Source organism: Trachypithecus francoisi, unplaced genomic scaffold (genome assembly GCF_009764315.1).
Source record: "Trachypithecus francoisi isolate TF-2019V2 unplaced genomic scaffold, Tfra_2.0 Lachesis_group1, whole genome shotgun sequence".
In the NCBI taxonomy this organism is placed as follows: Eukaryota; Metazoa; Chordata; class Mammalia; order Primates; family Cercopithecidae; genus Trachypithecus; species Trachypithecus francoisi.
The window spans coordinates 54,821,678-54,834,586 of NW_022681454.1; the positions used below are offsets into that span (position 1 = coordinate 54,821,678).

Below are 12,909 nucleotides of genomic sequence, written 5' to 3' on the forward strand. Positions count from 1 at the left end.
CTAGAGGTGTCACTACCTGTCTTTTCACTGACACTAGGATCAAGAGGAGACCTAGAGAAGGGCTTCATGGAGGTGGTACTAGAGAGAGTCCTTAGGGGAGAAGGCTGTTGTGGCTTTACAAGGGAGACTGCTCACAGGAAAATAAAGCACCTAAGGAGAGAAGAGTCTATTGCAAAACGTCTCAAACCTATTTAGGGAGAAGAAACTTAGAGCCTGGGGCCTCAGGAATGTGTCAGAAAATAGTCAATTAAGGAGGACCCAGCTAGGGGACTCTATGGAGCCTGAAGCTGAATGTTCCTAATTAAATGTTCCTAACTGGGTTGATTTCTCTCTTTTACCCAAGTACATGTCATGACTTAAACCGCATGTGCTTATTACTCATCTTATGAATGAAGTTCATCTTCCTGTCCACTGTGACATCATACTTTGTAGTGTCCTAAAGATATTTAGCTATTTTCACAATCAAGGGCAGAGAAAAGCTTCATGAAAACCCTACAATTTCCAATCACCACATTTTCTAGCCAGTATGCTGTGAGGTGTAATGTAGTTATGGCTGGGCATTTGATGTATGGGAAAAGAAACATACTATAGTAGAAAGGTCTGGGTTTGAATCTAACCTTGCCAATATATTAGCTGGTTAATCATTGATGACTGACTTAACCTCTCCAGGCCTCCATTTGCTCTTTTATATAATGTTCTCTCTTCTATAGAAGATTAAGTGAGAATGCATGGAACATACATGGTATGGTGCCCGGCATTCGGTAAGTGCTCAAAAATATCTGTTCCCAGTGCTCCTCCAAATCCCTTCATAGAGGTGAAAGGCCTTGATCTGGCCCAGATCAGGAGACACTCAGTATAGCTGTTGCCCCTCTGCCAGTAGTACATCTGCCTGCAGCATACAGAAGACTTCAAGACCTTTGTGGAGCCACAAGTGGGAAAGAAGCCTAGGTCTCTGGAATACCATGTGAAAGTGACCTGCACACTGATCGCTTTGGGCTGTTACATGAATGAGAAAGTTTCACTGCATGAAGACACCAAAACTTTGAAGAGTGTCTTAGGAAACTAAGAGTACACTAAATACTTTACTTCCATCTTCAACATATCACATTCCCCTCTTTCACAAGCCCAGATGCTCAGCACCAGACCCTCCCTCTGGACCACAGAGGTCAGCCCATGAAGCTCTAGGCTCTAAGCCATAGCCCTGCTTGCCATCAAGAACCAGAGCAAGTCTTCTACACTCTATCTCCACGACCTCAATGATTTTAACCTTTAGCTCCCACAAATAAGTGAGTACATGTGAAGTTTGTCTTTCTGTGCCTCGCTTATTTCACTTAGCATAAGGACCTCCAGTTCCATCCATGTTGTAGAAGGATGGTTACCAGAGGATGGGAAGAGTGGTGGGGGTGGGAAATGGTGGTGGAGTGGGGGGAGTGGGCATGGTTAATGGGTACACAAAATAGTTAGAATGAAGACTAGTATTTCCTAGCACAACAGGGTGACTATAGTCAAAATAATTTAATTGCACATTTTAAAATAACTAAAAGAGTATAATTGGATTGTATGTAACACAAACGATAAATGCTTGAGGTGATGAATACCCGATTTATCCTGATGTGATCATTATATATTACATGCCTGTATCAAAATATATCATGTAATCCATAAATATATACACTTACTATGTACCCACAAAAATTTATTTAAAAAAAAAAAACAGAGTAAGAAAAGTAGATGGAACTCTCTATACTAAATTCCATGCTTGGTCTTAGCCAAGCATTATACAATGCCTTAGACCAACAATGGTATCCTTGAGGAATGGAATTCTCAATGTCTCGAGGATATTCTGAAATCTAAGGAGAAAACTGTTCAAGAAAGGAATCAGGAGACAGGTGAAGGAACCTCAGAGACACTCTCCATTACCTGCGTCCTCACTGACAGTGAAAGCTGTGTTGCCCAGGGACACAGTGGAGGCATCATTGGGACCACTAATGAGCACCTTGGCTGTCGCCACCCTTCCAATGCGGGCATTGTCAGAGGCATCTGCCAAGGCAATCTCAAACTCTTCTTCCTCTTCATACTCGCTGTCATCAATAAGCATGACATCACAGGTGGACATGGTCACACCAGGCCCGAATATCACACGACTCGCAGCAGACATCCCTCTAGATTTAAAATCAGAGCCTGATTCTAGAGCATAGAGGCTACTTCCCATAGCTGACTTAGGGACTGTGTAGCAAACTGCAGATACAATGCTGCTCGCATCTCCTGAAATACAAATGGCAAAAAACCAAAGCATTTGAATGAGTTTTTCTCACATTTTAAAACCTCTGACAAGTTAATGAGCTTGGTCCCTCTGACACAGTCCATCACTATTTCTGTTCAAACTCTGACATAAAACCTTCCTGAATTGCAGTTTCTTTTGAGCCTGTGTTATAAACCACTTGAGGATTTAATATACCCCAGATACTTCGCCAAACAACTCAAAATGGATTTCCCATTCTGTGAATTTTGTGCTCTGTTAATTTGCAAGATTCATTGCCCACCATCTAAGACCACAGCAGGTGGAAAGATAAGACACATATTTGGTACTGTAAGTAGCAAAGTAATTGTGTCCTGAAGGTAGTGCTATAAGCACAGTTCACTGCCTTTCTGAATAAACTTCTATACTTTAATTCCCAGAGAGAAGCAGGCTTATTTAAAAAGAGAAAGACAAAACAAAATAAAACCTGCCACTCTATACAAATGACTTTACTTATTAGGGCTGCCACTTCCCTTGGTGACAGTCTGTTCTGGGCCTGGCTTGGTGGCCCAGAGCAATCAATGAGGCTTGTTTGTTTTCCAAGTGGTATTACCAAGGGTTTTTGCTATCTACAATATTTGTTACACTAACACCCAGTCAGCAGATTCAATAAAGAAACCCAACATCATCATTTACAGTCTTGTTGTGCCTTTGAATGAAGGTTCAATTTCCACGTTTTTAAAGTCTCAATCTTGCACAATCATAATTCCATATGATCTTTATTTTTATTTCCAACTCCTCAAGAATTGCCCTTTTATCAACATGCACAATTATTATGTATCGATTGAAAACAAAACAAAAGAATTGCCCTTTATTTCTTACACACAGTTTATTTCTCATCTGAACTCAACATATGACTGTCACATAGGGAAATTTTCAGCATATTTCTGTCTTCCAAGAATAAGATGGAAAGCCAGTCCTTAGGAACTGTAACTTCCCTCCTTGACCAAGGTTACTAAATATTTTATGGATTGGGTGATTAATTAAGAATACTGATTCATGAATAATTTGAAAGGCTAAATATAACCAGTCTTCTAGTCCAATTCAAGAAGAAATGGGAGCTCTAACAACCTGAACTAAGAAAAGAGGCTTTCTGATGGTAGTCACTATGGATAGAATCATCATTAGGGTTATTGTGGGAACCAAATGAGTTAATACGTGGAAAGTACACATGTGAGTTAATGTAATGCATGAGATGAGCACTTAGCACATAATAGGAACTCAATAAATGTTAGCAATTCTTTTATTTTATTTTATTTTTTTGAGACGGAGTCTTGCTCTGTCACCCAGGCTGGAGTGCAGTGGCCGGATCTCAGCTCACTGCAAGCTCTGCCTCCCAGGTTTACGCCATTCTCCTGGCTCAGCCTCCCGTGTAGCTGGGACTACAGGCGCCCGCCACCTCGCCCAGCTAGTTTTTTGTATTTTTTAGTAGAGACGGGGTTTCACCGTGTTAGCCAGGATGGTCTCGATCTCCTGACCCCGTGATCCGCCCGTCTCGGCCTCCCAAAGTGCTGGGATTACAGGCTTGAGCCACCGCGCCCAGCCAATGTTAGCAATTCTTATAGCTCTTTGTCACCTGTGGCGCCAACTGACCTTTTCTTTCAATAGGTGCAAACAGAAAACCAGCACTCTCGTTGACCCGGTAGATCTTCTTGTCAAACTCTAATGTGGGTTCATCCTCAGTGTCGTTGATAATGACCTTCGCCTGGGTGAATTCCCCTAACAGGGCATAAGCTGGCATGCTGAGCTCCACAGTGAAACTCTCAACATTTTCAAACACGTCGTCATCGTTGATGACAATGGTGCAGGACTTGGTGTCCTCTCGCTCATCAAATTGGACCTGTCACAAAGGAACCAACAAGAAGTTAAGCTGTGCCTGAGCTTCCCCTGCTCTGCTCCCCAAGGGCATCATAGGAAAAGAGCATCTAAGCCCAGTGGGCAGAGAACTGACTGAGACAGCTGGTTCTCCCAGCCCTGGTTCCCTGCTGTATCACCTGGAACACCCACCCAGCCACCTCTTCCCATTCTTTACCTGTACAGGAGGGCTGCTTTATTGTATAAGAACATGAAGTAGCAAAATCTCTCCTACCATTGGTGACCAGAGAAAAACATGTAGTAACTCTTTATAGCCTGTCTTATTAACTCACTTGGTGCAGCCATAGTCATCATTTGATGACTCAGTTCCCTTTCTGGAAGATCTCTGGCCTTGGAGTGTGAAGTTCTGTTCTCAGGTCTGGTTCTGTTACTTCCAAGCCATATTAGGTTATGAAGCTTTATAAACATCAGATTCCTCATCAACTAAAGAAAAAATAGTAATATTCCTACCTCACACACTTCTAAAGGAGGTCTTGTATATGAAGATGCTAAGTGTATTTTAAAGCACCATACAAACATAAGATATTATCATTACTATCACCATATTTACTTACACAATTAAAATTGACATAAAATTCCAGTGTACCGAATAATGGAATTTAAATTCATAGAAAATTACATTATAAACAAGGTAGACTAATTTTAACTTGATATTTTGACTACACCCTTTGCTATTAAAATGTGAATGATTTTAGTCCAGTACAAAACACAGAAATTATTTTATATGCACACAATTGTGAACTTATAGGGATTTATTCTGGTTTTACTTTGTTTAAAAAAAGAAGAAAGAAAGAAATTAAAAACCTTCAAATGAAACCACGACTATGGACTTGTCCAAAACTGTAAGTGCAGGAAATGGGCCTGGGCTATACTTTGTGTAAACGGAGACAACTGAAATATGTACAAAAAACAGTCATAAATGTCTGGGGATATACAAATCTGCAAAAATTTTAATCAAACAGAAAATTATTAGTACATATTTAATCAACTAATCACATTAAGTTTTATTAAGCTTCATATTTTAAAACACTCCCAATGAAATGAAACACTCAACAGATCTTTATGTAAGATCTAGAATACACTGACAGTCTTTTGTCTTTCCCTGCAAAACACAAGAATATCCTCTGTCTTATCATTTAGCTGAAAGACATTAGCTTATCTGTTCTTTCCTAATTCCTCACTTACATTTGACTTAAGAGGCATTAGCTTAGTCCAGCTGAAATGCCTCAATTAAAGAACAGAGCCCACTTCTCTTTACAGAGATCTGTGTCGCCTTAATAATAATAAAGTTGCTTTGAAAAACAACATTAAGTGCCAGATATTGTGCCCTCCATAAAAGATGACAAACACATGGGGCCCTGTATTTGTTGACTATTTAAGTCCTCCTTTCTCTTCTGCTTTCACTCTCTCCTTTTTCTTTCTCATTGCCACCCTTAATTACCACTGGTATGTAGATGACTTGCAAATTTCTCTCTGGACACCAGATTCTTCTCTGCATGCTCTGCCCATCTATACAGTGGTCAACCTGCTGTTTCTAAGACAATTTATACTCAACATGGCCAAAGCAAGCAAAGTCACGAGCACCAAACCTTGCCAAACCGGCTCCTCTTACATGTCCCTTCCTAGCAAGAGGCATCATCATCCATCTTTCCCTTTGGCCCCATTGTGTAATCAATCCACTGCTAAATCCTATCAATTCTCACTCATCTGTCAAATCCATCCACTTCTCTCTAACTTCATAATCGAAGCCCAAGCTCCCATCATCTCAGCCAGCCTATTCTAAGGACTTCCTAACCAGTCTCCTTACACACTCTCTTTTCTCCCTTTAGGTAAAAAAGATGAGGGGAGAGGAAGGGTTGGGATACCAAAGCTGAGTGTAGAACATGATGCTTGGAGACATCTTTTTGTCATGAAGCAAAATGTAAAGACTGAGAAACTAGACAACAACTTCTCCTTTGGCAGTTAAAACTTCAATGGAGGTTAGAGAGATCGTCAAGAACAAAGTGCTATGGGAGGGGAACACAGGAAAACTATTTAATACTTGAGGAAGGACACTAATGAAAAGCAAAGTTGAGTGAGAAGTGGGAAAGTACCACAATCGCTTGCAGCCATGTCACAGCCCTTGCTGGAGCCTCCCCCGACCCCACCACCCCACCTACCTGGCCAGCATACTCTACGTAGTCCTGTTGCCCAGGTTGGGAGCTGACCCTAGAGCTGGAGCTGGCAGTGCCTTGCTCGGTGTGACACAGAACGATGGCATATTGGTTCAGGTTCCCGGTCCTCTGCACCATGACACTGACAGACCCTGCCTTCTCACTGACGTTGTAGCTGGAAGCATGCAAAAAGGCATCTCTTAAAATATGCCCCATGGTTATGAAAAAACAACTTGTTTAATGCCTGTCTCTTCCATTTGGTTCTTGGCATTAGGTAAAGAGGAAGTTTGGTTCCCCTAAGAATCCAAGCTGTAAATTGAGGGAATGAGCTCACCTGAACAATAAGAGCATCAAATAAATAGGGAAGCTGTGGATGCAGAATGTCGTCTTCCCTGCTTTGGAAGCAAGCTGAGAGTCAGTTTGGGAGATGGACAGCATACAGGAGCTATGAACTTCAGATTTTGGGGCACAGAGAAAGGAAAAACAATCTCTCCCTACTGCGGTTGAGTAATCACAAGAGATCAGTGGGCTCTTAGGGAAGAAAGCTGCTCTGAAGGCAATCAATGACTTAGGTGGGAACTGACTGGACCAGATCTCCAGGAACTGTGTAATGGAGTCAGGGCAGAAGCAAAATTAAGAAAATGCGAGGTAAGCCTACCTAACAGAGGTGTTTAGACAAACGGAACTTTAAGACAATGAGGGAAGAACAGGATTAATTTAGCTTCCTGCTCAGAATCTCTGTTGCATTTGTAAAGCAGAAGGCCAACTATTCATGTGCTATTGATTCATAATAAGTATCTAGGTTTGGAAAGCCCACAGAAAGTAGGGCATGAGCTGGGCTTTGTTTTTCACCACTGAGGATGGCCCCTGGACCTGGGTGCATGTCTTGTGGCTGTGAGAACAGCAGGGAAAGTGCCTCTGAGAGCTCAGTCTTCATTGCCAGCTTTGGGATCCTGTATACCACGTAGTCCATTAAATGTCAGAGGGTTGTCCAGAAAAAGGGATGAATTTTATTGAATTCATTGAATTCTGAAGGCAATACAATTGAGAGGTAAATAACAGCAAAACATTACATATGTAAAAGTTGATTCTAATTTTCCTCTAATTCTCCAAATGTGTGTAAGAGTAGAATAGCCTGAACTTGGGGAACACGAAATCAAGGTTTTAAGTCTTCCTTTTTTCCCCACAAGTTCTAATTTTTATCTGAATTTTCATGAAGTTGATTTCTTGGATAGTAAGGCTCTGAAATGTAGACTTAAAGAATATTTCACCCACATAAATTATAATCCCAGTTATAATCTAACCTATAAAATCAGCACCATGCTTGCACATTACCCTTAACAATCAGTATCTCTCTGTTTGCCTTTCTAACTCTCCAACAGATTAGAAAAGCATCTTAGGCCGGGCGCGGTGGCTCAAGCCTGTAATCCCAGCACTTTGGGAGGCCGAGACGGGAGGATCACGAGGTCAGGAGATCGAGACCATCCTGGCTAACCCGGTGAAACCCCGTCTCTACTAAAAAATACAAAAAAAAAACTAGCCGGGCGAGGTGGCGGGCGCCTGTAGTCCCAGCTACTCGGGAGGCTGAGGCAGGAGAATGGCGTAAACCCGGGAGGTGGAGCTTGCAGTGAGCTGAGATCTGGCCACTGCACTCCAGCCTGGGTGATAGAGCGAGACTCCGTCTCAAAAAAAAAAAAAAAGGAAAGCATCTTATAGCACTGTCTACATTAAGCCATGCATTTAGCCCTAAAGATATATATTCCTACCAAACCCAAAGAAGCCAGGGGAGAAAACAGGCTTGAAAACAAGGAGAATACAGAGGGAAGGTGAAGATATTGACAGTGTAGGCCAGTGATTATTTTCCAAACTTGAATGCCTATTTTTATTTTTCCTATCAGTTCTACTAGACTCTCTTCTAAAACTTAAAGACAGAAGCAAAAACATTTGAGAAGCAGTAGAGCACATCGTTAAGATCACTGGGCTTATATCCTGGTCTTACTGCTTATTAGCTATGTGACTGTGGACAAGTTACATAAACAAGTTTCTGTCTCTATTACTTTGCCACTGTGGGGACAGGAATGGAATTCATCTCAGAATTGCAAGTATTATATAAGATGATGTATGGCAAGTCCTAGTGCAGTACCTAATACATACAGTGCTCAATAAATATTTGGTGAAATTATTACTTTTATCGCTGCCCTTTTTTTTTTTTTTTTTTTGAGACGGAGTCTGTCGCCCGGACTGGAGTGCAGTGGCCAGATCTCAGGTCACTGCAAGTTCTGCCTCCCGGGTTCACGCCATTCTCCTGGCTCAGCCTCCCGAGTAGCTGGGACTACAGGCACCCGCCACCTCGCCCGGCTAGTTTTTTGTATTTTTTTAGTAGAGACAGAGTTTCACCGGATTAGTCAGAATGGTCTCGATCTCCTGACCTCGTGATCCGCCTGCCTCGGCCTCCCAAAGTGCTGGGATTATAGGCGTGAGCCACTGCGCCTGGCCTCACTGCCATTATCACCATCACCACCACCAACAGGTGACTAGAGCTGCTCCCCCAGCATCCTTCATCCTGACTCCCTCTGCTTGACTGATTGATTTCTCAAGAAGGAAAGCACAAACTTGTACCTGGTATATTTAAAGCTGATGAGGGACCACTGGATATGGAAGACATTGTCGCTGACCACGTTGGGTTTACTGTCTTTCACCAGAAACTGAAAACTATCCATCATCTCATGGATCTTCTCCTCATGCAACACGTAACGAATCAACCCCAAGTTCACATCCTCTGTGAGAAAAAAGACTCTCTGTGAATTAACCCAGGGATGTAACGGCAGCTTCATAGATTACCACACCAACATACCTAGTTTATTCTTTTAAATGGGTTACAGACAAAACTTATTTTTCCAAGCACCAAAAGTATAGTAGTTATTTATTTATTTATTTATTTATTTATTATTTTTTATTTTTTCTGAGACAGAGTCTCGCTCATGGCCCAGGCTGGAGTGCAGTGGCGTGATCTCAGCTTGCTGCAAGCTCCACCTCCCAGGTTCACGCCATTCTCCTGCCTCAGCCTCCTGAGTAGCTGGGACTACAGGCACCCGCCACCACGCCTGGCTAATTTTTTGTATTTTTAGAGAGATGGGGTTTCATGTTAGCTAGGATGGTCTCGATCTCCCGACTTCGTGATCTGCCCGCCTCAGCCTCCCAAAGTGCTGGGATTATAGGCGTGAGCCACTGTGCCTGGCCAAGCATAGTAGTCTTTTTTTTTTTTTTTTTGAAACGGAGTCTTGCTCTGTCGCCCAGGCTGGAGTGCAGTGGCCGGATCTCAGCTCACTGCAAGCTCCGCCTCCCGGGTTTATGCCATTCTCCTGCCTCAGCCTCCCGAGTAGCTGGGACTACAGGCGCCCGCCACCTTGCCCGGCTAGTTTTTTTTTTTTTCTGTATTTTTTAGTAGAGACGGGGTTTCACCGGGTTAGCCAGGATGGTCTCGATCTCCTGACCTTGTGATCCGCCCGTCTCGGCCTCCCAAAGTGCTGGGATTACAGGCTTGAGCCACCGCGCTCGGCCAGTAGTCTTTAAAATAAATGTTTCTGTCAGATTTTAAAAGAAAATCCTGAAGCTCTGTGAAACAAAAGATTTGTCTTTATTTACAGAGATATTGTAAATATCTCTTATGCTGTTATAAAACGAGAATCCCATGGTCCTGACAAAAAGCACTTCAATAAATGTTTGTGAATGTTGACGGCAAGTCCCAGAGTTGACAGAGAAAAGTCTTTGACCCCATCCTCTGTGTTTATAGCCTCATACTCAGACCTAACTCCTTCTAATAAACGTTCTTTGGAAGGTATGTGCTAATAAGAATAGCTGAGTTATGTTAAAACATCCAAAACACAAAGCACAGCTAAAAAGGTATGAGGAGAGAACATTCAATTGAGGACAGAGAGTAAAAAGAAAATTCATGGAGAACGAATTTTGAGATGCAGTTTTGCAATGACTGCTCTCAGTCAAGTCCATCCTGAAAAACAGTCTAGAGGAGCCTGAGAAGCTTATAAAAAATGAAAATACAACATGGCCTACTTGAGGTGATTCAAAATAGGGAAAATATTTCTGTTGAGCAACCTATACATGTTGATTTTAATTGCTAGGCTGAAGACTTAAAGTCTGTAATCCTTAGAGATCAAAAAATAAACCACACAGGATCACAGATCTTTCATAATGTCTATTGCTATTTTTTGCTTTCTTGTTGTTATTGTTTTTAAAGAAAACCAAGCAGTATCATGCATTCTTTTCCAGAAAACCTGGCCAACACTTAGAGCAATTTAGGAGTTGAGGAAGCACGGTAAAGGTGAATTTTTCTTTGCCATAGTTAATCATCACAGGGAAAAAAAAAACAGGAGAAATAAATTCATAAGTTGGATGGTTAGGCACTAGAAGATCTCTATTTGCAAAGAGGTTACTTGGGCATAAGTAGCTGGAAGTGGCTGTGAGAAGAATCTGGGAGATAGGGAGTGTGATGTTGGTATACATTTCTCCCATTTCTAAGTCCCCAGAGAGTCCCCACCCTGGGTGAAAGTGGCAGCAGCTCTGCTAGGTTGCAGCTTGTTCTCCACAAAGCCATGCTTAGGGCCCGTCGTTATCTCATAGAGTAGCTGCGTGTCCTCGGTGTCTGGGTCCACGGTCAGCAGTTCCTTCTTGGTGATCAGGTTGGTTGCCTAGAATAGAAACCCATTAAATTTAATTCCTGAGGTGGGAATAAAGCAGGAACAAGACCCTCTGACTCAGATTTAATTCAGTTCAACAATGATTTACTGAGTATATTTACTGCATGGAAAACTCTGTCAGGATTGGAGAGGCTATAAGGATGAAAACTATCCCAGCTTCTGCCCTTGAGGTATTCACACTTTATGGGGAAAGAAAGGCTCATGCACAAGGTCAGTGTGGCAAGAGCTATAATGGAAGACATAAAAAGAGGGCTGTACACTTTTTAAGAGAGAGAGGGGGAGAGAGAGAGAGATTAATTTCATCTGGAGTTGAAGGAGGATGAATCGGAGGCAGCGGGATTAGAGTTGGGCCTTGAAAGAAAGTTGGAACTTTGAAACAATAATTCAGTAAAGGGAAGGTGGCCACTTTCTAGGAGTCAATTATGATGTCTGAAATAGAGTAAGAGAAACAGACTGTACCCTGATATTGCCCAGATACACTGACTGAACTTTCATTCATTCATTTACTGAAGTATTTAGTGAGAGCCAACATTTGAGCAAAGAAAGAGGGTGGTCAACAGCATTGAAGATTGTTTTTAGGTCTAGTAAGGTAAAGACAGATAATTGGCCTCTGGATTTGGCAAAATAGAGGTCACTGGTGACTTTAATAACAGTTACTGCAATAGAGTAGGAGTAGGGGGTAGAAAACCAATTGGAGAGGATTGAGAGGAGAATGGAACTGCTCTGAAAAAAGTGGGGGAAAAAGATCAAATAGGGCATAGGAGAAATTGGCACTAACGTTAATTCATGTTTTTTTTTTTTTTATTTAACCCAACCAGTTCAATGAGAAGCTATAGTGCAACAGCTACACATACAATGAACTAATCAGCTCCATGGAGATGGAAAACAAGCCACATCCTAGAAGGAATACCACCCACCAATGCAAGAAACCAGTTCTCAACCGAAGAACTATGTTTGGGTGGGGATATGGATTTAGTGCTTGACACGGTTACTAGGTGAAAATTATAGCATAGATCTTAAAATGACCAATTTAGAAATTAGGAGAAAGAGAAAGAAATGTTTAAAGCTCAATTCATCTGCACACACTCACCTACAAAAACGCTCCGCTTCTTTCTCATTTATGGTACACACTCAATATTTTCCAAAATCCACCCTCCCCTTCTTCTAGTGAACAGTTTTTTAGCTGAGCCTCTGCCTGCCCAGCTAGAGACACTATTTCCCAGCCTCCCATGCAACATTTGGGCCATATGCACAATTTATTGCCAATAAATATGAGTGCAAGGAATGTATTCAATTTCTGTATCACTTGCTTAATATGGAGTTCCTTGCCCCTCTCTTTCTGTTTTCTCCTTCCCATATGCTGGTACAGCTGTCCCTCGGTATCTACGCGGATTGGTTCTAGGCTTCTCTGAGGATTACAAAATCCATGGATGCTCAAATTCCTTATATAAAATGGCATAGAACTTGCGTATAACCTATACACTTTCTCTTGTATACTTTAAGTCAAGATTACTTATAATACCTATCATGGCATAAATGCTATATAAACAGTTGTTGTACTATATTTTTAAAAGTTGTATTATTTCTTTTTTTTTCCCTTCAAATATTTTTGAGCCACAGTTGTTAGAATCCACAAATGTGGAACCTGTGGATACCAAGGGCCAACTGTATATTGATGAATTTCTGAAGAAGTTTGACCAGGTTGTCAATAGCAACCACTTAGTGATGGCAGAACAATTAGGTGGAAGGAATCCACATCTCTAAGTGCTCAGGTAGAGCCCTGCACTGCCCACTTACTTCCACCCTATATGTGAGAAAATAAATAAATAAACTTTTATCTAGTTTGACCTACTATATTTTGGGGTCT

At 41.7% G+C, this 12,909-nt stretch overlaps 1 protein-coding gene across 1 annotated transcript in view; it reads right to left on the reverse strand.

Moving 5' to 3' along the window:
- FRAS1 (Fraser extracellular matrix complex subunit 1) overlaps window positions 1–12,909 on the reverse strand; it is a 478,911-nt gene that overhangs the window by 66,380 nt on the left and 399,622 nt on the right. Inside the window, exons 52-56 of the mRNA XM_033214331.1 lie at window positions 10,883–11,033; window positions 8,947–9,106; window positions 6,334–6,502; window positions 3,893–4,139; window positions 1,921–2,265 (exon numbers count right to left, since the gene is read on the reverse strand). Of these exons, the coding sequence (XP_033070222.1) occupies window positions 1,921–2,265; window positions 3,893–4,139; window positions 6,334–6,502; window positions 8,947–9,106; window positions 10,883–11,033 (1,072 nt within the window). The remainder of the gene's footprint in view (window positions 1–1,920; window positions 2,266–3,892; window positions 4,140–6,333; window positions 6,503–8,946; window positions 9,107–10,882; window positions 11,034–12,909) is intronic.